Genomic DNA, 27,975 nt, shown 5'->3' with positions numbered 1-27,975 from the left:
CAGAACGCCTGCTCTGCCTTGGAAGGCGGCAAAACGCTCGTTATTTTGCGCTCCCAGCGCCAAGTGGGGGGAAGCTCTGAAAGGAAAAAGGCCGGTAAGGAGAGCCAGCGAGGAAAGGAAACCCGCCCCGAACCCGCCCGGCAGCTCCGGAGGAGGAGGGTGTGCTCGGCGCTCAGATCCAGAGCTTATCGGGCCCTCCCTCCCCGCAGCTTGACTCACTTCCCTCACGGCGCCCAGCCCAGTGAGTGCGCTCGGAATAGCAGGTAGGAACGAGCCCCCCCTCAGTGCCGCCGTCACCCCTGCCTGCTTCCTTCCCGCGGAGGGTCTGCCTTGCTCCTTCCCCTCGCAGTCTGGGTCTCTGGGAGAACTTCTGCCCGGCCCCACCCGCCCCTCCTGCAAGCTTTCTTTTCGGTTGCAAAGCCAGGCTTAGGTTTCCCGCCTGAAGCTGGACTGGAGAAAGGGCGACGTCGCTTTTTCTTCCACACACGTCCTTCACCAACTGGATGTATCTTGGAGGGGAATAGCAGAGAGGATCGTCTGATCCGCGTGGTTGGGCCGTAGTAGGAATCCGGGCATGGAAGGCATCGCCCACGCCGAGCCCGTACTGGGCAGCGACTTGCACGTCTCTCGTTTCGGCAGAGGGCGGGCTCCGAGGAAGGCTTTGAAGCGCGCGCGGGGGGGGGGGTGTTAGGAACCGGGCGACGGGGTGAGCTTTGTCTTGCTCCGCTTGGTCCCTTTTTTAAGGCGCCTCTCCTGGCCCTCCGTCGGCAAGGCGCAGAGTCGAGTCCCTGAGCGCCCGGGGCTTTTCGAAAGTTGGCAGCTGTCAAGCTTCGGCTCTTCCCGCCCGTCGCTCTGACGATCCTCTGGCGCCCGCAGCATTGGCGGGTCCCGTCAGAGGATGGGGGGTGTTGGAGGGTCTGGAGCTCGACCGAGCTTGCTTTCCTTACAAGAGGGCCAGTTAATGACTGATGGGATGGGTTTTGGGGTTCCTTAGAGCAGTGTTTCCCAACCTTGGCCTCTTGAAGATATCTGGACTTCAAATCCCAGAATTCCTCAGCCAGCATTCGCTGGCTGGGGAATTCTGGGAGTTGAAGTCCAAATATCTTCAAGGGGCCAAACACTGCCTTAAATAGAGGACCCTGAAGTGTGGTTTTTAATTTTTTTTAATTTTTAATTTTGCTCAATACACCAGTGTAATTTTGCTCAATACACCAGAATTCTGGGAGTTGAAGTCCAAATATCTTCAAGTTGCCAAGGTTGGGAAGCACTGCAATACACAATAATACACAATGAAGGTTATAGAGGATATAGTAGAGAAGATATATGAGATATAGGAGAGACTATACGACAGGGGACGGAAGGCACTCTAGTGCACTTATGTATGCCCCTTACTGACCTCTTAGGAATCTGGAGAGGTCAACCGTGGATAGTCTAAGGGTAAAATGTTGGGGGTTAGGGGATGATACTACAGAGTCCGGTAATGAGTTCCACGCTTCGACAACCCGATTACTAAAGTCGTATTTTTTACAGTCAAGTTTGGAGCAGTTAATATTAAGCTTGAATCTGTTGTGTGCTCTTGTGTTGTTGCGGTTGAAGCTGAAGTAGTCTTTGACAGGCAAGACATTGCAGCATATGATCTTGTGAGCAATACTTAGATCATGTTTAAGGCGTCATAGTTCTAAGCTTTCAAGACCCAGGATTGTAAGTCTAGTTTCGTAGGGTATTCTGTTACGGGTAGAGGAGGGAAGGGCTCTTCTGGTGAAGTATCTTTGGACATTTTCGAGGGTCTGAGATGCGATATGGGTCTGAGATGCGATATGGGTTCCAAACAGATGAGCTGTATTCTATGATGGGTCTGGCGAAAGTTTTGTAAGCTCTTGTAAGTAGTGTGAGATTTCCAGAGCAGAAGCTATGTTTGGGCGGGGTTACTTTCTTCCTGCTGCTAAACTTACTCAGGAGCTCAGTTTACCCACCCGCTGGCTGATTTTCCTCCCACCCACCCCCATCTGCTTCTTCCATTCAACACAATCTAGACTTCAGGTCCACCACATGTAAGAGTTGGAAATGTAACACAACCAAGGGTTTGTTTTTGTGCAGCTTAATTCAGGCATGCAAGCTGTGGATTGGTAAAGCCACCCTTCCCCGCTGTGTTATAAATAACTCAAAGCAGCGAGCATATCTGATGCTCTCCCCCCCCCCCCCCAATAACCTTGTGAGACAAGTTCGGCTGAGAGAGAGATTAACTGGCCCAAAGTCACCCAGCCGGGATTTCTAGGCTGGTGCCAATGACCACTAGACCAGTGATGGCTAATTATTATTATTATTATTATTATTATTATTATTATTATTATTAATAATAATAATTAGATTTGTGTGCCGCCCCTCTCCGCAGACTCGGGGCGGCGAACCTGTGACATGGGTGCCACAGATAGAATGTGGAGCCATATCTGAGGGCACGCCAGGTGCTGTCCTGGGTCAGTTCCAACATGCATGTGTGTGCTAGTCAGCTGGTTTTTTTGGCCTACTTTTCAGCCGTTTTCGCTCTCCCCAGGCTTCAGGAAAGCCTCCTGAACCCAGGGGATGGTGAAAAATGCGTGGGGAGAGGGCATTGCATTACAAGTGTGGAAAAACAAAGGCATGCTATTGCGTGCGCATACACCGTTTTGGCACCTGAGCCAAAAAAAGGTTTGCCATCGCTGCACTAGGCCAAACTGAGTCTCTTGGTTATCTCTCTCTCGTCCCTATTTAACTGTTCCCAAATTAAAAAGCAACACAGGACTTCTATTGTTGGTTATTACACACTGAAACTCCTGATTAGCACAATGTTTCTCTGTGATACTTTGCTTGCCTAAATTGTTTTTTAAAATATTGCTTCATCTTAGGCATAGGAAGCATGCAGCTGCAATAAGTTTCACTATTAGGGAATAAACGTGTTCCAAAGCCCTATCTATCCCAAATTGTTAGGCAAATAAAGAGTTACAGTATTCCGTCTGCATTTTGATTTTTTTGGGTGGGTGGGAATTCAAGGCAAAGCCAAGGCACACCCAGGCATCTGAAACAAAACAAATTTGCAAACTATGTCTGATACTGATTCAGGCCCCAGCTCTGAATATTTTTTCATTTTAAATAAAAAACATTTTATCTTCTTTATAGAGGTAGAACTTGAATTTGGAAAACAGAATTTCAGACAAATCTAATACGTATAATAATTACTTGAAGTTTTGCTTTTTGTCTTGTTTTTCCCCCCAGTTATGTTGGTTTTTAGGAGAATTTAAATTGGACAAAGGTCCAAAATAAGAAGTTATTTAATATGTTGATTTAATTTATGGCTATTCGACATACCATGATGATGTACAACATGTGGATTCTAATCAGACACAATCCCTTGGAATACATATCTAGAATGCTTGTTTTGATTAAATAAACTCTGAAGATTTTGAGGGGAATTTGTTTAAATGTCCTTTTTTGTTTCTGAAAAGAAATATTTCTGTATTTAAGCTCAGGCAAAGAATATGGTGAAAAACCTAAGGAGCGGCTTATAATTTTTTTGTCTGACCCCCTTCCCCCCAGTTCTTTTATCAAAGTTATAATCTTGCAAAAATGCAAAAAGCTTGTTGCTTTTTAAATATTTATTTTGGCTTACAGTATATATTTATATATTAGATTGAATATTATTAGCTGCATTAAGAGTTATCTAAAGTTTGCAGATATTGAAGTTGGACAGTGATAATAAATTCAAATGAATAAAATAAATCTGTACACATAAGTGTAGAAGGAAATGATACACAAAAATGCAGACTGTGGCATTAAATAAAACCTAAATAGATTAAAATAAGTACAGTACATGATAAAATATTTGTTGCTGGCAGTAATCCTAAAGGTGCCTTCATTGTAAGTTGCGTGTAATGGAATAACATTTTCTTTACTGATTCAGAGGGTTTCTTTCATTTTTAGTTTTTCATCTTTTCCCATATTGCAAATGCACTTTGGGAAATTATGTGCTCCTCCTGGACACGTTAGCAATGCTGTGTTAGTAAACTGCCTAGTACTGAGTTAGATCCATCCAGCACTGCCTTGCCTGGCTTAATCCAACATTGCCCAACTATTCACAGTCATGGCCAGTTTGTAGTATTGCAAGGGGTTGAGAACATTAACTTTTGTTGAGGCAATATTGCCTTACTGTTATTGCTCAGCCCCTCTTGTTATAACAGACCCATGGTCCTTAGTCCTTTTCTATTCTGGGAGACATAATCACTTCCAAAAATTAAGTTTATTTATGTTGGTTTTTGCTTCCCCATCTCATTTCTTCCCTTCATTTGTAACTCGTTTAGGAACAGTTTGATTATTTATTTATTTATTTATTTATTTATTCGTTCATTCATTTATTTATTTATTTTTATGCCGCCCTTCTCCTTAGACTCAGGGCGGCTTACAACATGTTAGCAAAAGGACTTTTTAACAGAGCCAGCATATTGCCCCACAATCCGGGTCCTCATTTTACCCACCTCGAAAGGATGGAAGGCTGAGTTAACCATGAACCGGTGATGAGATTTGAACCACTGACCTACAGATCTACAGTCAGTTTCAGTGGCCTGCAGTACAGAACTCTACCTGCTGCGCCACCCCGGCTCTTATATTTTATCCCCTTCAGAAAAAAAGGGGAAAAAGCCATGTATGTGCTTCTATTGAAATCATTCTCTGCAGAGAACCTGTAGCAATGTTGGTACTAGAGCTATTTTTGCTTTCAAGATAAAGGATTGCTTTTTTATGTAAAGTATATTAATTAGATTGTTTTACTATTGTTTCTTGTATATGTTGTGAGCCGTCCTGAGTCCTCGGAGAGGGGCGGCATACAAATCGAATTAAACCTTAAACCTTATTTTAGTGATTGGTGTGATCATATGAATAATAATAATAATAATAATAATAATAATAATAATAATAATAATAATAATACGTTGGGTGCTTCCCAAGCCCCTAGGACTTAATAATAATAGAGTTGGAGGGGACCTTGTAGGTCTTCTAGTCCAGTGTTTCCCAACCTTTTTGGAGCCGCGGCACATTTTTCATATTTTCAAAATCCTGGGGAACATGGAGGGGGGGGGCGCTAAAAAAAGTTTGGACAAAAAAAATCTCTCTTCCTCCCTTTCGCTCTATTTCTCTCTCCCTCCCTCTTTCTCTCTCTTCCTTCCTTTCTCTCTCCATCCCTCTTTCTTTCTCTCTTCCTTCCTTCCTCTCATTCTGTCTCCTCCTTCAATCTCATCTCTTTCCTTCCTCTCCCTCCCTTTCTCTCTTTCCTTTCTCTCCCTCTTTCCTTCCTATCTCTCTTTCTTTCTCTCCCTCCTTCATTCAATTTTCTCTCCCTCCCTTTCTCTCTCTTTCCTTTCTCTCCCTCCCTTTCTCTTCCTTTTTCTCTATCCTTTCTACTTCTTACTCTTTCTTTCTCTCCCTCCTTCATTCAATTTTCTCTCCCCCCCTTCCTCCCTCTTTCCTTTCTCCCCCTCTCTTTCTCTTCCTTTTTCTCTATCCTTTCTACTTCTTACTCTTTCTTTCTCTCCCTCCTTCATTCAATTTTCTCTCCCTCCCTTTCTCTCTCTTTCCTTTCTCTCCCTCCCTTTCTCTTCCTTTTTCTCTATCCTTTCTATTTCTTACTCTTTCTTTCTCTCCCTCCTTCATTCAATTTTCTCTCCCTCCCTTTCTCTCTCTTTCCTTTCTACTTCTTACTCTTTCTTTCTCTCCCTCCTTCATTCAATTTTCTCTCCCTCCCTTTCTCTCTCTTTCCTTTCTACTTCTTACTCTTTCTTTCTCTCCCTCCTTCATTCAATTTTCTCTCCCCCCTTCCTCCCTCTTTCCTTTCTCCCCCTCCCTTTCTCTTCCTTTTTCTCTATCCTTTCTACTTCTTACTCTTTCTTTCTCTCCCTCTTTCATTCAATTTTCTCTCCCTCCCTTACTCTCTCTTTCCTTTCTCTCCCTCCCTTGTTCTCCCCTGGGGCTGCCTGTGCCTGCCCTGCACCACCCAACACGGACGGACAGCCCCCGGTCGTCGGTTCGTCGCCCCCCGCCCCCCCACGGAGGGAGATCAGGCTGGCGAGGGCGGTAGATCTGCGTCACCAGCCACTGGAGGGAGATCGGGCTGGCGGGGGCGGCGAATCCACCTCCCCAGCCGGGTGGAGGGAGATCGGGCTGGCGAGGGCGGTGGATCCGCGTCCCCAGCCGCGCGGAGGGAAATCCGGCAGGCGCGCCCCTGGAAAAGCCTACAGGGAACGGTGCCCGGGGCCGCTTTAGCCGCCCCCCCCGCCATCTCCCCGCGACTGCCTGCGCCGCTGCAGCCGCCCCCCCCGCTCCCACCGCCAGTGCCCTCCCGCCGGGCCCCAAAGGACACTTGCCGACGACGACACGGCCAGGTGTGCCGAAGACGACGACAAGGAAGCTTCAGCTGGGCGGGGCGCTGCCGTGCCGGTGCCTCCGACCTCCCGGTTCCTGCTCGATGCCGCGGTTTCTGGCGCTCTCCTGCTGGGCCCCAAAGAAGGAAGGCGGGAAAAAGGCGCGAAGAATGGAGCTCTCCTTCTTCCTGCCTTCCTTCTTTGGGGCCCAGCAGGAGAGCGCCAGAAACCGCGGCATCGGGCAGGAGCCGAGAGGTCGGAGGCACCACAGCGCCCCGCCCAGGCGGCACACCTGGCGGTGTCTCGCGGCACACTAGTGTGCCGCGGCACACCGGTTGGGAAACGCTGTTCTAGTCTAACCCCCTGCTTAGGCAGGAAAACCTATACTACTTCTGACAGATGGTTATCCAACATCTGCTTAAAAACAGTGTTGGGGCATTCACAACTTCTGGAGGCAAGCTGTTCCACTGATCAACAGTTCTGACTGTCAGGAAATTTCTCCTTAGTTCTAAGTTACTTCTCTCCTTGTTTAGTTTTCACCCATTGCTTCTTGTTCTACCCTCAGGTGCTTTGTAGAATAGGTTGACTCCTTCTTCTTTGTGGCAACCCCTTCTTTTCATTAAACTAGCCATGCCCAGTTCCTGCAATCGTTCTTCATATGTTTTAGCCTCTAGTCCCCTAATCATCTTCGTCGCTCAAAATGAAGATGTGAGATATCTTTATTTAGTTTTAAAAGTAGATGTTTTCCAACTGCACAGTTAATTGTTATTTAGGGATATTGGCTGCAACCTCATATATAAACTGAATAAACAAATTCTCACAGCCAACCCACACTCAGTAAAAGACCTTGGAATACTAATATCAAATGACCTAAGTGCTAAAGCCCACTGCAACAATATCGCCAAAAAGGCTTCTAGAGTTGTTAACCTGATCTTATGTAGCTTCTGCTCCGGCAATCTCACACTACTCACAAGAGCCTAGAAAACTTTTGCCAGACCCATCCTTGAGTACAGCTCATCTGTCTGGAACCCAGACCACATCTCGGACATCAACACCCTTGAAAACGTCCAAAGATATTTCACCAGAAGAGCCCTTCACTCTTCCATGCGAAACAGAATACCCTACCAAAATAGACTAACAATCCTGGGTCTAGAAAGCTTAGAACTACGATGCCTAAAACACGATTTAAGTACTGCCCACAAGATCATGTGCTGCAACGTCCTACCTGTCAATGACTACTTCAGCTTAAACCGCAACAACACAAGAGCACGCAACAGATTCAAACTTAATATTAACAGCTCCAAACTTGACTGTAAAAAATATGACTTTAACAATCGAGTTGTCGAAGCGTGGAACTCATTACCGGACTCAATAGTGTCAACCCCTAACCCCCAACATTTCTCCCTTAGACTATCCATGATTGACCTCTCCATGTTCCTATGAGGTGAGTAAGGGGCGTACATAAGTGCACCAGTGTGCCTTTCGTCCCCTGTCCAGTTATCTTTCCTTTATCTCATATATCATATATATTTTCTTCCTTTCATATATCTTCTATATATATATATATATTTTTTTAAATATAATTTTTTATTGATTTTTAATATTTATATATATTACTACATGTCTATTCTCTTCTATATGTATTGTGTATTGGACAAAATAAATAAATAAAATAAAATAAAAACTTATTTCTCCCCACCCTCGTTCTGCATTTTCTAGGCAGCACCATGGATGAATATAAAGGCATGACAGACAAGGAACTTATCGCACGATTGAAAGAATACAGCATCCCCCATGGGCCAGTTGTTGGTATGTGTTGTGACAATGTGTTTACCCAGAGCAGAAAAAATAAGCACAGATAGTCCTCACCATATCATCTTAATTGAGCTCACAATTTTGGCTCTGAGTTGTGATGGTTGCAAAGTGGGTTACTGTATGACCATGCTTGATTTTATTACCTTTTTTGTGGTGGTGATTAAGTGAACCCATTGTTTCCTATGTTGTATTGGAAACAAGGAAAGGCTAGGTTCCAATAAAAACTTCATAAGTTGTAGTTATGTGATTACAGAGTACTGTACTACAAACAGCTGTAAATATGAGTGGCCCCAAATGTCAGAACTTTGCATCTGGGTCATGACTCCTTTTTTTCAAAATTCTTGGTAAGTTCAAATTGTCTATAAGTGATCTGTTATGGGCAGGGGTGGGCTACTGCCCGGACGGGGGGAGGTGGGAAGCAGTGGGGTAGCAAAAATGGGGCTCTACCCCAGAGCACCCAATTTGCACTGAAAGATGTTGAAAGAAAATGCATAAGGCACACCCACAGTGTGGTAGTAAAAATTTTGGTAGCCCATCACTGGTTATGAGAGGAGGAATGCCTTGGAATTTGGAAGTGAGAAAGTAGCAAGCTAGGAGAATAAGCAAAATAAGCAAAATAGAAGAAGTTTTATAGCAAAGGTGATTTTCTTTCCCCCAATTTTATGTGCAAATCCCCTTTTCCAAAATGTAACTTTTAATGAACTGGGCAGGAAATTTACTAAGATATTCAAGATTAGATGTAAGATTTCCGTTAAATAATTTTAGTTATTTTAATTAACATTACATTCCGTTCATTTTCCTCTAATTACTTATTTTCTTCTGGATCTTTTCCCTTTTGGAACATAGCCAGACTGGTCAGGTTACAACTGGTCTTGAGCACAGCACTGAAAGTCAAGTTCTTGATTCATAAAATTGTGCATCTGGCTTTTTTACAGCAGAAGGGGCTAGCATATAAGAGAAGACCGCCTTCTGCCGCACGAATCCCAGCGACCAGTTAGGTCCCACAGAGTTGGCCTTCTCCGGGTCCCGTCAACTAAACAATGTCGTTTGGCGGGACCCAGGGGAAGAGCCTTCTCTGTGGCGGCCCCGACCCTTTGGAATCAACTCCCCCCAGATATCAGAGTTGCCCCCACCCTCCTAGCCTTTCGTAAGCTCCTTAAAACCCACCTCTGTCGTCAGGCATGGGGGAATTGACATGTTCCTTCCCCCTAGGCTTATAAAATTTGTGTATGGTATGCTAGTGTGTATGATTGGTTTTTAACTTGTGGTGTTCTTAAAATTAATTTAATATTGGATTTGTCTTGTATTGCTGTTGCTGTGAGCCGCCCCGAGTCTGCGGAGAGGGGCGGCATACAAATCTGATTAAACTAAACTAAACTAAACTAAACTAAGATTCTATTTACTCCCCTCCCTCTTGCCCTCCTCCAGCTTTTTATTAATTTCACAATAAATTGCTTGAAGTGATGGAGCATATGGGGATAAAATTCTGCCTTTCTGCTCTCACAGGTGAGGGAGAAAGATGCATTGATAACAAATGTGGGTATGTTAAATGATTAAAGGGAGTGCTGCACTTAACCAGGAATTGCTTTCCTGTGAAATATCCAACCCACATTTATCTTGGACAAATGTGGCTTTGGGCGTGTTTTCACAACAGATTAACATCCTCTCTGAAAAATATTTAGGACAGGTTAAGCAATGAGATGTCCTTTGGGAGTTGGCAAGACTTTGAAGTATAATCAGTAAAGATATCTGGAAGTATTAATAGAAGAGTAGAAGGAACATATGGAGGAGGCTGAAGGGTGGTATATTGTGCTCTGCTTAGATATAACCTCAGCCTGGTTTCTGTTTCTCAGGATCTACCCGAAAACTTTATGAAAAGAAAATCTATGAATATGAGACTGAGCGGATGCATTATCCTTCATCTGGAGACTCTGTGTCCCACACAGGTAAGAAGAAACTGACCCAAATGGTGAAAGGTCTCCATGCCAGGCATTAACCTCTTTTCTCACCCACACAGAGCCAGCCACCAGCCACAGCTATGTAAAGGAGACCTTTGTGAGTCCACGAGAAAGGGAAGACTTCAACTATGGACGAGAAGGTGAGTGAATTGAATTGCTAAGACGGGAATAAAAGACAGACATGGACTAAGAATCAAAACATATTAGAAGAATGAGCAGCCTAAGAAACAAACAAGCAAATTAAGCTGGGGTGGCGCAGCAGGTAGAGTGCTGTACTGCAGGCCACTGAAGCTGACTGTAGATCTGTAGGTCAGCGGTTCAAATCTCATCACCGGCTCAAGGTTGACTCAGCCTTCCATCCTTCCGAAGTGGGTAAGATGAGGACCCGGATTGTGGGGGCAATATGCTGGCTCTGTTAAAAAGTGCTATAGCTAACATGTTGTAAGCCACCCTGAGTCTAAGGAGAAGGGCGGCATAAAAATTGAATGAATGAATGAACAAACAAACAAATAAATAAATAAATAAGCAGGTTAAAATTAGTGGGGTAATGGCATGTGTGTTCTTGGTGCTCTAAGGAAATGGACAATCCAAGTTAAATTAAAAAGGGGAAATCTCCCTTTATTTGAGATCAACATTTGGGTGACATGTAGGTATATCCATGCTGTTTTCATGACAGCAGTAGGGAAATAGTTGGCCATTGCTTTCCTTGGAGAGTGTTTTGCAACTTTTCAATCTAGTGTAGAGCCCAGATATGTTGTAATAATACTAAACAGACCCAGCCTTTTATAGTTTCTTGGTCTAGACAAGGTGACCCAGGTACTGACTCCTATTGAGTCTGGCTCAAATTTAAATACCTTCTCATTCATTCTACCCTGCAGCTCTTGGCTCCACAAGAACCTACTTCAAAGAATATGTTCCAACAAGACAGGAATACTACTCCGAGTACAAAGATGAAGGTAGGTGTGAGAGGAGAGTCTTTGACTCAAGGAAGATGGATTATGAACCATGGACCTAGGAAGAGGGTATTGAAAAGCCAGCAGCTTTTGATTTGGGAAGAAGATATATTTTATTGGGTTTTTTATAGTAAGAGAAATGTATGTATTTTTTCACCCCAAAAATGATATTGTTAATATCTTGTTCATATTTGGAACTCAATCCCCAAAACAGGGATTTCTATGTAAACCTGGCTCGGATGCACTTAAAATCACAAATAGGTTGATGGGATTTTATTTTAAAATCAGAGACTATATACAATCAATCCTGTATTTGTCTCATAAGGTTGGTTTTTGAGCTTTTAGGGCATTTGGACATCAAGTTTACCATGTGTTTGTTGGCAGTGACACTGTCAAAATTAATACTCTGCACCATAAACAGGTACATTTTTAAGTACACAAGGATAGATGCCTTTTGCAAGTCAAAAGCCACTTCGATACTATTTTCATGACAAATTGTGATTTTAAAAAAGCTGTATATTCAGTGCTGATTTTCATAACACCTGAATAGTCATACACATTTTTGTATATACTGACCTTAATATTTATATTTTTGTAAATTACTTTTCCAGGCTTACATCCTTTGGAATACTATTTTTCCTTAACACATTTTATAAGCATTTTTTGTATATACTGACCTTAATATTTATATTTTTGTAAATTACTTTTCCAGGTTTATACCCTTTGGAATACTATTTTTCCTTAACACATTTTATAAGCCTTTTTTGTATACTCAGATGAACAAAAATTAAAGAACACTAAAGAACATTTTAAAAGACCTTCTACTTTATTAGTTTGGTATTCATTTGATTGGGCTGTATTTACTTAATGTAATCTAATGTAATTCATACAAGTAAATACAGATAGAGGAATACAAATTTCTCCATAATCCATAGATTGGCTAGATGTAAAAATCTACAGTGTTTTAGCAGGAATTCTGTTCTGATTTCTGTCATTCACTACTCACATATATGTTTATATTAAATGTTGCTTTGGAAATTAAGATGAAAGTTTTCATTTAATTTGTTAAAAGTCAGTATTTCTGGTATGTTGTCATTCTCAGGAATTAATTCTGCAAGGACAACTGGTCCTTGTTTAATGACCACTTGTTCATTGACTGTTCAAATTTAGGATGGTGTTGAACAGATGATGGTTATGACTGGTCTTTGGACTAACAATCACCATTTGTGATTTCTTTGCTGGCTTCCTACAGCAAACTCAATAGAGAAACCAGCATGGGATAGCAAATAGTGGCCATGTGATGTCCTTGTTTAACAGCTCACAATGATTCCTTTAACAATGGAAATTATGTTCATATGATGTTATGCTTTACGCCTTTCTTTATCCCTTTCTTTATGTTGTGAAACTCAGATTACCTATAATGTGTTATGACAAATGCAACAGAATCACAAACCGATCCAAAACCATTTGCAGGTCCTGTCTGTTCCTTCTGCAACATGTTCTCAGCTTAAATAGCTTAATTTGCGTTTTACTATAAATACACAGACACGCATATGTGCCAAAAAGAGGAAGAACTTTTACTTCCAAGTAATTTTTCCCCCCTGTGATTTCCTAGATCCCAGTCCCACCAAGTCGTATCTGAGTTATAATTACAATTTGCCCCATCATGAAGAACATTCTTCATATGCATCAGAAGGTAGGAACAAAAATGAAAGTGCAAAATGGGCTTTGAAAATTCACAAACTCCATAAGATTAGAATCATAACATTTGGTCAAATTGATAATTATTGAGAAATCTGAGAACAAAGAAAAACCACCCATCCAGAGAGCACCTAAACAGAGAATTCTGATCTTGCTACCTTTATTTATTTATTTATTTATTTATTTATTTATTTATTTATTTATTTATTATTATTATTATTATTATTATTATTATTATTATTATTATTATTATGTCAGTACAACACAGCAAACGAGATCACTATGCTGGATTCGTATTTCATCACCAGTCAGGCGCTTCCCAAGTACCTAGGACTGCATGATGTAGCAGCGAATTATGTTTGCCAATCCCAGTAAAGCAGCCTTTTGCAATTGACAGATGGAGATTTTGTCAATTCCAATGGTTTTCAAATGTCCGCTGAGATCCTTTGGCACTGCGCCCAGCGTGCCAAGTACCACTGGGACCACTTTTATGGGCTTATGCCAGAGTCGTTGCAGCTCAATTTTTAGATCTTCACTAATTTCACTAATTTCTCTAGCTGCTTCTCCTCAATTCTGCTGTCTCCTGGGATTGCGATGTCGATGATCCATACTTTCTTTTTCTCCACAATCACAATGTCTGGTGTGTTATGCTTCAGAATTCGGTCAGTCTGAAGTCAGAAGTCCCACAGTAGTTTTGCTTGCTCATTTTCGAACACTTTTTCGGGCTTATGATCCCACCAGTTCTTTGCCACTGATAAATGGTAGTTCCGGCACAAGTTCCAGTGGATCATCTGTGCCACAGCATCATGTCTATGCTTGTAGTCAGTCTGTGCGATCTTTTTGCAGCAGCTGAGTATGTGATCGATTGTTTCATCTGTTTTATTATTATTATTATTATTATTATTATTATTATTATTATTATATTGATATATAACAAAAATTATATGACAGACCATCAGAGTCTTCAATGAACTTGTCTCTCTCTTTTATGGCAGATATGGATGTGAAAACTTCTGAGCCCTCCAGATCTTCCTATCGGAGTTACTCATCTTTATTAAGCCAGACTACATCTCCAGGGACAGTGAGCGCCCGCCAACCAGTAAGTTGTTCCTCACATGCTGTGAAGCCCAAAGACAACACAGAGAACTCCAGTTGTAGGAGATTACCAGGCTGATCCTGAGGAAGGGATCAAATGTATCATAAGTCACAAGTGGATCTAAGTCCTTGAATGCCTTTCTTATCCCCCGCTCATTTCCTTTGCCTGCTACCGGTAGTTGATCAGATTCTTGTTGATTCTTCCTTAATCTCCTGATTTACCTGGTGTTTGACATTAGTTGAATCCAATTCGTTACTTGCTTATACCTAATAGACAGAATTTTGCTAAACTAAAGCTATAAGCTTCTAACCTACTAGATATAGCTTGAGAGATTCTAGGGAGTGGCTACCTTGAGCCTCTTCCCCCTCCAGCTTGGGCTACACAGTCTTTTAATTCTGCTCTGTCTCTGGGAAAGCTCTGTGCTGGCCAAACTTTCCTCAAGGTACACATCCCATCACACATCCCTAAACAGAACAAGAAAGCTATCCAGGTGGGGTTAACATCCAAAGCAATCAAGGAAAGATTGCTCCTTACAACTCTGGATAGATAGCCTTTGACTTACGATCACAGTTGGGACCAGCCTCTCCATTGCTAAGCACTACAGAAAAGCACTACCACACTACAAAAAAGGCATTGAAGCACTAGAGAAGGTGCAGAAGAGAGCAACCAGGATGACAAGGGGCCTGGAAACTAAAACATATGAAGAGCGGTTGCAAGAAATGAACATGGCCAGTCTGGCAAAGAGAAGGACCAGGAGAGACATGATAGCAGTGTTCCTGAAGTAAACCCAGAGGCAGGGTTGGTTGAGAACGGTACTTTTATTCAGCTCAGAATGGTAAGTGACTTTCAGCTAGTACCGTCTGCTCTGCTTGGGAGAAACCGCTTCTTTTATACATTTGCGGTTCCCGCCAAAGCAAGGGCAGGGCGCGTCTGAGCCAATCAGGAGCGACTTCCTGATTTCCAGCTCAGACAGCGCTTTAGCAAGGAACAAACTATATACAGAGATACAAGGTAGCCATTACAGGATACAACACCCCTCCCTCCTTAGATGGATGCAACCATCACGAAAGCCATGTGACGAAGTCGTCCAATCTGTTGGGCCGCCGCGTGGCTCGCTCCGACCTGCGCAGCTCAGTTGTGTCCTCGCTATCGGCGGTGGAGGTTGGCTCGCTGTTGCTCCCCCGGCGCGGCTGGGGCCTAGTCGGGGCTCCCGCCGGTTGACTCGGCCTGGCTGGCACGAAGATGGCTTCGGAGGAGGACGAAGGCTCGGCGTCGTTGGAGGATCCCCCTTGACCCGATAAGTCTCTTTGAATGTCTAGTAAATCGGGTTGCGAATTACAGTCTGCTGGAATGGGAGAGTTTTTGTCAGCGGTTTGCTCCAGGGGGTTTCCTATGCGTTTCCGAATGTGATCAATGTGCCGTTTCCACATTCGACCATCCTCCAATTTCACCAAATATGTTTTTGGAGCAGTCTGTTTAACAACAATTCCTTTCATCCAGTTTACACCTCCATCAAAATTTTTTACAAATACATTTTGTCCCAAATACATTTGTCTTTCTGGGTTTACATCTAATGGGTCATTTGTACAAAACCTTGGGTGTAACCTATCCAGTGGGGACCTTAATTTTCTTCCCATTAGTAACTCAGCAGGACTCACGTGCGTGTGAGAGTTTGGGGTAATGTGCTGGGTTAACAAGAACTGGTCTAAATTCTGTTGCACATCACCTGGGCCTGATCTGCGTAATGCTTCCTTAGCCACGCGAACATAACGTTCCGCCAACCCGTTAGCCCAGGGCGAGTAAGGCGAGATGAGTGCATGTCTGACCCCTAGGTTATCTAGGAATAATTCAAACTGCCTGGCCGTTAACTGAGGCCCATTGTCAGACACCAGGATATCGGGGCAACCATGGGTAGCGAACAGTCTGCGCAAAACCTTGATGGTGGCACTTGTGGTTATGTTGTTCATTGCTATGATTTCCACCCATTTGGAAAATGCATCAACTACTATTAGGAAATATTGTGACCCCATTGGCCCTGCAAAATCAATATGGACCCGTGACCAAGGCCCTGCAGGTTGCTCCCACTCTGCTGGAGTTGTTTTGGGGGGGTTAGGCCGTGATTCTTGGCATGGGTCACATTTGGCTACCCAATTCTCAATCTCAGCATCCAAACCTGGCCACCATAAATGCCCTCTAGCTAGGCCTTTCATCCTGACAATCCCAGGATGGCCCACATGTAACATGTCAAGTACTTTTTCCCTTAGGCTTTTAGGAACGATCACTCTATCCCCCCACAATAAACAACCTTTTACATATGACAATTCAAGTCTTTTGGTTTTGAAGTCACACAATTCAGGTTTCACAGAGTCATGTTGCCATCCTTTTAGTACACAGTTAACCACCTGTTTTAGGATTGGGTCTTGCTGCGTATGTGCAGCCACCTCCCTTGCAGTAGTTAGTGGGTTGTCTTCGAGCTCTATCATTAAGACATCCGCAGAAGGGGCAGGGTCCTCCACTAACTCTGCCATGGGGCACCTACTGAGGCCATCTGCGTGGTTGATGGTTTTACCCCCTTTATGGATGAGCTCGTACTGGTATCCAGAGAGGAAAAGGGCCCACCTGATTAATCTTGGGGACATAAATGGAGGAGTAGGCTTGTTGGGGGCTAAAAGGCCTAATAAAGGCTTGTGGTCGGTAACCAATTCGAAACTCCTCCCAAAAAGGTAATTATGAAACTTTTTTACTCCTGCCACTAGAGCTAGAGCCTCCTTATCTAGCTGGCTATAGTTCCTTTCAGTATTGGTCATCGTTCTTGAAAAGAAAGCAATTGGGGCCTCTGTTTTGTTAGGCAAAACGTGAGCCAGGACTCCTCCCATGCCGTATGGGGAGGCGTCGCACGTAAGCCTGATAGGTAGGGAAGTACTATACTGGACTACCACACTTTTAGAGGTCAATAACTGTTTTATTTGTATAAAGGCTTCGTGTTCAGTTCTCCCCCATGTCCAAGGGGTTTCTTTCTGTAGCAAACGGTGTAGAGGCTCTGCTGCTGTTGCCTTCTGTTTTAAAAAAACGGAGTAAAAGTTAAGAAGGCCTAAAACAGCTTGCAATTCAGTCTTATTTTGTGGCTCTGGAGTACTTCCCTAATCCTTTTGTTGAGCTGTTCTTGGTTTTCCCCTGCAATTAAGATGTCATCAAAATAGGGAATGGCCCCTTTAATCCCTGATAACAATCTTTCCATTATGCTTTGGAATATCCCTGGGGCTATGCTTACTCCAAACTGTAATCTGGTGCATTTAAAGGCACCCCTGTGAGTCACAATCGTTTGCGCATTTGCTGTCGCTTCATCGACCGGAAGCTGCTGATAAGCCTGGGCGAGGTCGATCTTTGCAAACCTTTTTCCTTCCCCCAGGGAGTGTAGGAGTTGTTGTACCACTGGAATGGGATAAGGGTGGTGTTGGAGGGCCTTATTTAGGGTAGATTTATAGTCAGCGCAAACTCTTAAGGAGCCATCCGGTTTTAGAGGGGTGACTATGGCTTATGAGCTTATCCAGCTGCAGGTCAAGTTTGGGGAGTAGCGGAAGGGGTACCCTGCGAGGTTTGAGCCGGACAGGTGGGACCTTGGGATCGATGGAGAACAAGATGGGGGGCCCTTTATACGACCCCAAGGTGGGGCTAAACACTTCAGGGAACTCTTGTAAAAAGTTAGGCATGCTATCACAGTTAACATTGCAAATACCAGAAATTTCAATTCCCAACGGTTCCATCCAAGCCAACCCCAGGAGAGAGTGTTTAGCCCCTGTAACAACAATCATGGGTAGGGTACATTTAACATTCTTAAATACGATAGGTACATTCACTTTGCCCAGAACAGAGATTATCCCCCCTTGAAAATCTCTAATTACCAACGAGGTTTGCACAAGCTCAGATTTAGACAGGCTAGGCATGTACAATTTAAGCTTTTCCCACGGCATAATGGTGTATTTAGAACCCGTGTCAAGTTCCATAGAACATGGCTTGTTATTTAAAAGTAAAGAAATAACAATCTTGCCCCCATTTTCTGTTGCCGTGGTATTCACGAAAAATTGAGTGTTACCTCTTGAGTAGTCGCGGTTAGCGGCTGAGTAGTTCTTACGGCTCGAAAAATGAAAAGGTCGGTTTTCTTGCGGTTGCGGTGTTTGATTCTGGAGTTGTTGGTGGCGCGGTGTGGAGAAGGTTTCCTCCGGTGCTGATGCTCTGCATGCTTCGGCGATGTGGCCCCATCGGTTGCAGCGGCGGCATATGGCGTCCCGGAAAGGGCAACGTTGGCGCTGATGGTTTCCTTGGCAGCCGGCGCAGGGGGTGGCGGGGTGAGGAAGTCTGTGTTGTCTCGGCTGGTCTTGCAGCAGGAAACAGCTGTCCTCGTGGTGAGCTGGTGGGCTGCGGTCATCTGGGTCCTCGGCGCGGGAGAACGTGGAGTCTATCTTGGCGATGACTTCTTTCTTTTCGTGATCTATCAGCTCTTTAGCAGCGGCATCGGCGACCTCTGCGGTTTGCGCTAGCTTAATCACAGTTTGTAGGGTCGGTTCATCTTCGGTGAGGAGTTTGTTCCTGACCGCGGCGTTTCTCATGCCAAAGACTAAGGCATTGGTGAGGCGAGCTTCCGGGTTGTCAAACTTGCATTTCGCAAGCACCGTTCGAAGCCGCGTTGCAAATTGGTTGATTGATTCCGCTTCGCGCTGAGCCATTCTAGAAAACTGGTGCCGGAAAACCATGGCTGGTTTTGTTGGCTTGAAATGGCTCGCGAGCTTGTCTTGTAGGACGTCCCAAGCGACGGATCTTGCCGGCAGCGGGTCGGTGAGAGTCTGGGCGAGGGTGCGGATTTCTGGACCGCAGTAATTTAGGAAGATGGCCCGTCTACGATCGGCGTCGGCGTCCCGTATTCCTGCTGCCTCGAGGAAGATCTCGAAGCTGGCTAGGTAGTCGTCCCAGGAAGTCTTTTCGGGGTCGAAGAACTCGGGAGCCCGGCCGATTTGGAGATTGTTCATGTTGCACGCGTTGTTTCTTTCGTCCGTCGTCGCCAGTGAAGTAAACCCAGAGGCAGGGTTGGTTGAGAACGGTACTTTTATTCAGCTCAGAATGGTAAGTGACTTTCAGCTAGTACCGTCTGCTCTGCTTGGGAGAAACCGCTTCTTTTATACATTTGCGGTTCCCGCCAAAGCAAGGGCAGGGCGCGTCTGAGCCAATCAGGAGCGACTTCCTGATTTCCAGCTCAGACAGCGCTTTAGCAAGGAACAAACTATTTACAGAGATACAAGGTAGCCATTACAGGATACAACAGTTCCAATACTTGAGGGGCTGCGACAGAGAGGAGGGGGTCACACAGGGAATAACAGATGGAAGCTGACCAAGGAGAGATTCAACGTGGAAATAAGGAGGAACTTTCTGATGGTGAGAGCAATCAACCAGTGGAACAGCTGGCCTGCGGAGGTTGTGAGCGCTCCAACATTTGAGACTTTCAAAGGGAGATTGGACTGCCATGTGTCCCAAATGATGCAGGGACTCCTGCTTAAGCAGGAGTGGAGGTGGGGGTAAGACAGATGACCTACAAAGTCCCTTCCAACTCTAATAATAAATATAAAGGTAAAAATGAGTCACACCCAATTTTACAAATGTTTTTACTACAGTTGTTAGGCACGAACCCCAGCGACCGGTGAGGTCCCATAGAGTTGGTCTCCTTAGGGTCCGATCGACCAAACAATGTTGGCTGGAGGGACTTAGGGGAAGAGCCTTCTCTGTGGGAGCCCCGGCTCTCTGGAATCAGCTGCCCCCAGAGATTTGCACTGCCCCCGCCCTCCTCGCCTTCCGAAAGAGTTTAAAAACTCATCTCTGCCACCAAGCTTGGGGCTTTTAGATCTTCCCCCTGACCAATGAATGTTTTCAGTATGATTGTTGAATGATTGGTTTGATAGGTTTTCTTTTAATTGAATTTAATGGTTGTTTTAATGTATTATTAATTGGATTTATATTATTGTTCTGTTTTTGTGCATGCTGTGAGGCGCCCCGAGTCCTCGGAGAGGAGAAGCATACAAATCCAAATAAATAAACAAACAAACAAACAAATAAATAAATAAATAAATAAATAAAATTATTGCACTTAAGTGAATCTTGATCGTTAAGTAAATCCAGTTTCCCCCATTAGTTTTGGTAATCAGAAGCCAGGTGGGAAGATCACATATGACCATCACATGCCCTCAGGATGCTGCAACTGTTGCTAATACAAGCGGGTTGCCAAGCAGCCAATTTGACCATGTGACCAGGGAGAATGCTGCAATAGTCATAAGTGATAAGTCATAAGTCCCTTTTTTCAGTACTGTTGTAATTCCACATGGTTGCTTAGCAAAGTGAAGGGCTACCCGCATACTCACTACTCTCCATATTTTCTTTCAGATTGCAGAGCCCTATCGGTACTCTTCCAGTGAGAAGGACACGTCATCTGAGAGGTAAGTAGGGTCAGTGCAGAGGCATCGGTAAGAAAAAATATTCTCAAAAATATTCTCATTTGAGTGGGTTGTGTTCTTTGTGTGCCTTTCCGTGGCTCCTTCAGAAAACGCATGATTTGATGGCCTTGAGAGTAGCGAACCTGAAAGACTTCTGTGCCCACATTCCCTTGTGCACTGAAATCATTTGCAGACCTTGAGTTGGAAATTTCTGCAGAGCCTTATCTACTGTATAACAGGGAATCCTCTCAGGATTGCCAAATGTTTCTGGTTCTAAAGAAAGGTTGATGCTAAAACTCCCATCAACCAAGACAGTTTTCGCCAATTTGGTTCCATCTTGATATATCAGGACTGCTATTCTCAGAAAAGCTGTCAATGTTGAAAATTGCTGTTCCAGCACATTTTGACGGAACCAGTTCAAGGAAGGCTATTATGCTAAGGTAAGCCTTCTATCTCAGGCAGTGAGTTTTGAGCACCGTCAGGATTTTTTTTTTAGATTTTTATTAAAATTTATTATAAGATACAAAAAGAAACAAAAATTGAGGAACCTTTACGAGACAAGCACAGAAAGAGGTTAGAAAAAGGAAAAGAATAGGGTTTTTTTAGTATAGTAGAATACAAAACAAAACAGGGGTGCAGGTGGGGGTAAGACTAGATGACCTACAAAGTCCCTTCCAACTCTAATAATAAATGTAAAGGTAAAAATGAGTCGCGCCCAGGTAGTCCTCAATTTATGACCACTATTGATCCCCCAAACCTATGTTGTTAAGTGATCATTTGTTAAGTGAGTTTGTCCTATTTTATGACCTTTCTTGCTTCAGTTGTTAATGCATTTGCACTGCAATTGATAAGTTAATAACCTGGTTGATTCCCTAGAAGCCAGAGTTAGGAGATTCGAAAAGTTGATCACATGACCTTGGGACACAGCAATGGTCATAAATATGAATCAGTTGCTAAGCGTCTGAATTTTGAACACATGATCCTGGCGGATGCTACAAAGGTCCTAACTGTGAAAAACAGTTAATTTGTTCACTGCCATCATAACTTTGAACAGTCACTAAATGAACTGTTGTAACTTGTAAGCAGGGGTGGGCTACTGCCCGGACTGGGTGTGTGTGACGCAGTGGGGTACTGAAAATGGAGCTCCACCCCAGAGGACCCAATGCGCACTGAAAGATGTTGAAAGAAAATACAGGGCGTCCTGCATAAGCCATGCCCACAGTGTGGTAGTAAACATTTTAGTAGCCCTTCACTGCTTGTAAGTCATGGACTGCTTGTATGCAACCTCAATTTTTTGCTTTACATTTTTAAATGTTTGAATCCATTTCTATAGCAACAATGATCTTTCTGATAATCAAAACCTAAAACTAAAGTTTCAAGTTTTTTTCAGTTTTGGTTCAAAAAGCAGAAACGTTTTCAAAATGAAAATAAGTTAGTTAAATTCTCTTTAATTCACACAGTCAATTTTGTCATTTCCAACTCCCTCATCCTTATCATCCATTCTTCCATTATGGGAATTTGTCTGTCTTTCTATCCTTGTTGTTGTGATTCCGTCTGAGGCTCCTCAGGGAACGGCTGAACCTCTGCCGGCTCCCTGCTCAGAGGGGGAGGATGAGGAACAGGAGGAGGAGGAGGAGGCCCAGGCAGAAGGGGAGGAGGAATATCAGGCCGAGGGAGAAGGAGAACAGCCAGAGTCCCCCGGGGTGGAGCTCTCCCCAGCAAGCAGCCTGGAGTCCTTAGATGAAAATGCTCAATCCATCATCGATCACAGGCAGAGAAGAGCAGAACAACGAAGGGGACAATTAGCCAGGTACTTCCAGTCCTAAATAGGTAACACTGGGTTTGGGTGTGGTTCTCCCCAGAAAGGCTGAAAAGGCAGACCCACCCTTCCTGTCTTGTGGAGTAGTATCTTTGGGAGTCCTGGGACCTGGCTGTGATCTTTGGCGTCTCTGATTCTGACTTGTGGCCTTGAATGCTGAAACCTTGGGGAAAAAGGCGTGGGGGCTTATTCTCTACAGTGGTGTGTGTGCCAGCAAGAAGTCTGCTGTATTGTCTGGCCGTCAGGACTCTGCTGTGAAGCCTCATAGCCTGCCTGTTGGGAAGAACAGGTTTTTCTCTGTGTTTATTTTTCAAACTATAAAGTGCTTTTGCTTTTACCAGCGTGTCTGGCTGCTTTTTCCAGTTGGTGTTGAAGTCTGGGGGTACCCAGACAGAACACCTTGTGCATCTAAGATTCTTGCTGTTGTCAACATGTACAGCATAGTAGCAAAGTTTTTAAACCACCATCAGAATTATCAGCATTAGTTGTTATCAAAATGAGAATCTTTTGCAATCTGTGAAAAATCTGAAAGGCAGAGTAAGCATCAACTTGCAAATAGTGACTATTGGAAATCAGGTGAGAGCAGGGGTGGATTCCTCCCAGTTCGAACAAGTTCTCCCAAACTGGTAGCAGCCCGCTGGTGACATGATGACATCACCAAACCAGATCGGTCGGAGCTGGCCACCATCTTTATGATGATGATTATTATTTTAATTTTATTTTCATTTTTTAAATTTTCCTTCTGAGTATGCACAGAAGCCAAGTTCCAGCACTATGCGTGCAGTCGCCATCTTTTTCTTTGGCTTTAAAAAATTGGATTTTTTGTTACTATGTGTTGTGGTTGGCTCTGGGCCAGCTCCTGCCCCAAGGACTGTGGGGGTGGATGTGGGTGAATCCTCCCAGTGTCAGAGGTCAGTTTTACTGCCGACGGCTTCGGACAGTGAAGTCTCGGAAGCAGGGTGTGACTGTGAAATGGGATCCTCAGAGGGGGTCATGGCAGACAGCCCATTAGGGAGTAATTCATCATCCTCATTATCCTCGCTGGATTCAGATGAAGAGACATTCATTGGCGTACGCAGCCGCAGGGCAATGACTAGGAAAAGCAGCTGCGTAAATACTACAGGAGATAAAGGAATTTCACCTGTGGTTGGGTGTGGTTCAACTAATTGAGGCTGCCGTTAAATTGGCAGCATTTTGGCCTCAGAGTGTGGAAGTTTATCCGTTTGGTGACAGAGGAAGTGGCTTTCGTCTCAGGATTCTCCAAGAACTCTCTGCATTGATACCAGGACTCTGAAAGTAAACCATAGTCGAATGTGTGAGTTTGAAAACGTTTGAAGGAGAGTGGCTGTGACGTCTTCACAGCTGCTTGTTAATTGCTTTGTGTTTGTTTATTGTTCAAGTCTGTTGCTTTGAAGGTGACTACCAAAAGGGTGTTTTGCTTCTATTTTACTTTGGATAAAAACAGTGTTCGTGACTTTTCACGTGTGTGTGTCTGACTTTCTACCTTTGCACTTAATTGGGGGCTTGTGCCGTGAGCCCGGCAGAACACTATGCATGTGCAAAGTATATGTGTGCCCATGAGGCATGCCCATGCGGCAAGGGAGGGAGTGAACCGACAGCGAGTTGAGTTGGAACACATCCCTGGGTGAGAGTAAGAGAACTTTGGTATCATGCCAGATAGAAAATCTAATCTAGGAGGACTTAAATCACAGTGCCTGCGGTTGATAAGGTTCTTCTGCACAGCATTCACTGAGATGAATTGCATCCTTGCATTTCATTTCCATGGAGCTTTATCTTGTCAGTGGTGGTTTACGTTGTGTTAATTAAGGGGAAAAGACAAAGCCTCTGTTTTTGCCTTTTGATAGTCATCCAATTTTTTTAAAATTTTCTCAATGCAACAACAAATTACTGGCTAGTCTTTAGTATAGAACAGTTTGTTCATTCTCAGTAAATCCAAGACTAGCCTCTTATCGAGTCTTCGGAGAGGGGCGGCATACAAATCCAAATAATAAATAAATAAATTTTAAAAATACGTTTATTGCACAAAGGGGCTTCTTACTCCATTCGGAAAAGTATTTTGCATTTGGGGAGTGTGTCATGGGAGCTCTCGGTGGTGATTGCCACGGAAAGAGTAAATAGGAGGAGATTATTTACAGAAGCAATATAAGTAACAGTGTAGGGATAATAACAATATAAAGGAGTTCAAGGGACCTTGAAGGTCTTCTAGTCCAACCCCCTGCTCAAGCAGGAGACCCTATAAAACTTGAGACAACTGGTTGTCCGGTCTCTTTTAAAAGCCTCCATTGATGGGGCACCCACAAATTCTGGAGACCAGCCGTTCCATTGGTTGATTGGAAATTGTCAGTAAATTTCCCCTTGTTGCCACATACAAGTAGTCATCAATCTAAGACCACAGTTGAACCCAATGTTTCTGTTGTTAAGTGAAACATTTGTTAAATGAGTTTTGCTCCATTTTACATTTTTTCTTGCCACAGTTGTTAAGTGAATCACTGCAGTTGATAAGTTAATAAACCAGTTGTTAAATGGTTCCCCCACTGATTTTGCTTGTGAGAAGGTTGCAAAAGGGCATCGCATGACCTAGGGACACACTGCAACCATTACAAATATGAACCAGTTGCGAAGCATCTGAATTTTGGTCATGTGATCATGGGGATGCTACAAAGGTCATAACTGAAAAATGTCACATTTTTCAGGGCCGTTGTAACTTAGAATAGAATAGAATAGAATTTTATTGGCCAAGTGTGATTGGACACACAAGGAATTTGTCTTGGTGCAGTCACTAACGAACTGTCATAAGTCAAGGACTACCTGTAGTGCCACATTACCACAGTGGACAGGACCAGTCACACAACACCCATTTCCCAAGAGGCAAAAGGAGTGAAGGGGCTCTCCGACACTCCCACTAACAATCCAGAATGTTCTCCAATGCTGAAATGCCATTGGTTCAGCCCGGTGCGAGTGTACTGGTAGCGACAAATGCCGGTGGTTTGGAGAACCAGTAGCAATGGTAGCATGAGGCTCTGCCTACCCGCCCATATGTTGCCATTTTCTTTTTTTAACCCTCTACACATGCGCAAAGTGTTCTGCGCTTGAGCAGACGGTGAAAAAGTGCATGAGCAGAGCGTGGATGAAAAAGCATTTCTAAACTGAGGGTATAAAATAAGTAGATTTTACCGCTGGTGTTTTCCATCCCTGCTGATCTTTCTCTGACCTGGAGGGCTGCATTTGGGGACAAAGCAACGGACCGAAGCTATCTTTCTGTTTGCTAAGAATGCCTACTTGGTGCCCAAGGGATTCTTGTAAATCAAAAATAAAATGTCACTCTTTCATTGCTTAATATTGTGAATATTCAGAAATAATTAAAGCTATGTGGAAGCAAGTAGGTACCCAGGTGTGTGTAAGTAGGCAAATTGATCCCCATGAGAATGCAATGAATTCCTATTTCTGAAATGGGAGCAGAAGAGGCTTAATACCCTACTGTAATGGTATGTGGGAATGACCTTGGGGGGCAGGAGGAAAAATTGCATCCTAGTTTGATAAAATTTGAGCTTGAAGGAGGAGGGAATGTGACAGGAGAGGAAAAAATAAGAAATGGGAGTATTTTCAGGCTTGAAAGATATTAACATAATCTTACAACAAATGTAGAATTGGTACTCCTGGTGTGCTTCTTGTCTGGACTACCTTCTGAGATTCAGATAAATGTCATTTATCAGGCCATTGTCTAAGCTGCAGCTCTTCCTTCTGCTTCCCACAAACCAATCTTTATACTTCCTATAAAACATCTTGCAGATGACTGTATTTTCCAGTAAAAATAGCAAGCAAATGTCATTTTTAGCAGCAGACCTAAACATGAGCAATATGAACAGGTCTATATTAGGACTACTGGATATGTAGAGTTGATTGTGTGTTTATATTATGATAGCAATTTCTTAGTGCTTCTGCCAGAAAATTACATTACAATGAGAAAGAAGTCATAATGTGGACTGTGTTAAAGAGATTCTCCAAGAGCTTAATAAAAGTTATTAGGAACCAAGTTTGGAACCCAGTTCAGTCCACCTTGGGCAGCTGAATAAAGTGGCACAGGATGAGAAGGCTAATACAGTAATTCCATTCTGTCAGCTAATCCGGGTACTTGTACTTTTGGGCCAACTGCAAATGGTTTGCCGACTGGACCTACGTTGGGTGGATTGTCCACTGCTATAATCATGCCTCCACCTATGCTGGTTCTGGGAGGTCTGGCGGATGAGGCCCCACTGCTCTCGCACCTGTGCTGTCTAACAAAGCACAATTAGTAACAGGAGGGACCACCGCAGAGCCTCCAGAAGATGACCAAACCAAATGCCACCCTGTCCCACATAGCCTTGTTAGCCTATTTGAACACTTGCTGCACTTTTATTTATGGTTTACTGTGAAAACATTTATTCTTTCTGATTCTCTGTCTTCCATTGTCTGGAGGGAGAGACTTTCTCACTTACCCAGGTGCCCTGATTCAAAATTCAGTGAAGCTACTGATCATGCGTCATCACCTCGGAAAGAAAATGTGTGGAAATGTAGAAGCCTATTTGAAAATAGGTGCCCTTGTTAAATATTAGTTGCCGTTTTCCAAAAGGTTTTGGCTGGATAAGTAGTTTTATTTTGGGTTTAGTTTGTGTGATGCAACCTTAAGATGTTTGCTTATTTCCTTTCTGCTTCTGCACGCATCCCACTTGGTGGGAACTTGTAATAATTGGGGAGGGGAGCGGTAGGAAGACGTTCCAGCTAACAAGCCAGTTTGCAATTTAAAATGTCTTAATAATAAGTGCAGATGGACTATCAAAAAAAAAAAAAGAACGAAGTTTTAATATAGATTGTATCAGGGAGATTTAACTGGTCATGGGGCCAAGAAGGATTAGACATGCTTGGAGCTCTAGTTAAATAAGATGCTGGCACGCGCACTTACATTTCTGTTTTGGGTTTATGCTTGCAGAGACAGCAGTTCCTACCAGAGCGTTTTCCAACGAAAGTCATCCGGCTTGTCTTCGCTGCAGGTGCAGCCCCGCCGTGCCATACACCCAGAACGCCAGGCCCAGGTGGCGGAGAAGGCCGTGGGGGGCAATGCAGAAACCAAGCGATACCTCCCCCTCTGGCTCCAGCTCCTGGTGTTTGGGCTGCTGGCTGCCTTCCTGGCCTTCGTTTACTTCTTCCAGGGATGGGCTGATGATAACCCCTTCCGTCAAGTATAATAATCAGTGAAGTCTTGGCCTTTATTACTAAGCTGGCTCCTGACCTGGTTCCTTTCAGATTGGTTGGGGCTAGAATTTCCAGACGTCACAGCCCATTGGCATGCTGTGATTTGCAGAGCCAGCCAGAGGGCACCACAATGACCAGAAGTGGCCTAGAATTTTGGGGGGGGATTGGTGGGGGAGTGTTAGAATGGGGAGGTTTTTTGACAGAAAGTGCCTTCTTGTCAGTTAATAGGGGGGGGGGAAAGGAAGTGGTATATTGAGGGCTAGGGATGGAAAGGTTTCTACCAACTTTCCAGATATAAAGCTGTTCTCCATATTTGGGGCCATCCCCTTCCTGAAACCAGATAACATGGGGCATTTTTTATCTGCTGATTTTATAAGCTCATCTTTATATCAGGAGAATGGGTGGCTTCTTATGAAGGGGTGGGCGGGCATGGAGGGAAGAAATGTAGCCTTTCAATTGCTTTGTTTGTTTTGAAATATATAAATGTATGAAATATCTAAATAAACCTTTCCATTTTTTAAAGT

General features: G+C 43.8%; 1 protein-coding gene across 2 annotated transcripts; it reads left to right on the top strand.

Moving 5' to 3' along the window:
- Nucleotides 1-145: 145 nt before the first annotated feature.
- EMD (emerin) lies at nt 146-27,975 on the top strand. 2 transcript variants are annotated; one of them, XM_070741408.1, is made up of 9 exons: nt 146-263; nt 8,103-8,192; nt 10,052-10,144; nt 10,216-10,296; nt 11,035-11,112; nt 12,725-12,805; nt 13,806-13,909; nt 20,333-20,385; nt 27,189-27,975. In XM_070741408.1, the coding sequence occupies exons 2-9, from the start codon at nt 8,111-8,113 to the stop codon at nt 27,442-27,444; spliced, it is 828 nt and encodes a 275-aa protein (XP_070597509.1). In that variant the 5' UTR covers nt 146-263; nt 8,103-8,110; the 3' UTR covers nt 27,445-27,975. The 2 variants fall into 2 exon arrangements, with proteins under 2 accessions (XP_070597509.1, XP_070597510.1); XM_070741409.1 differs by lacking the exon at nt 12,725-12,805 and having other exon boundaries at nt 149-263.

This window comes from Erythrolamprus reginae, chromosome 2 (assembly GCF_031021105.1).
Source record: "Erythrolamprus reginae isolate rEryReg1 chromosome 2, rEryReg1.hap1, whole genome shotgun sequence".
Taxonomy (NCBI): Eukaryota; Metazoa; Chordata; class Lepidosauria; order Squamata; family Dipsadidae; genus Erythrolamprus; species Erythrolamprus reginae.
This window is presented reverse-complemented; position numbering and strand designations above follow the sequence as displayed.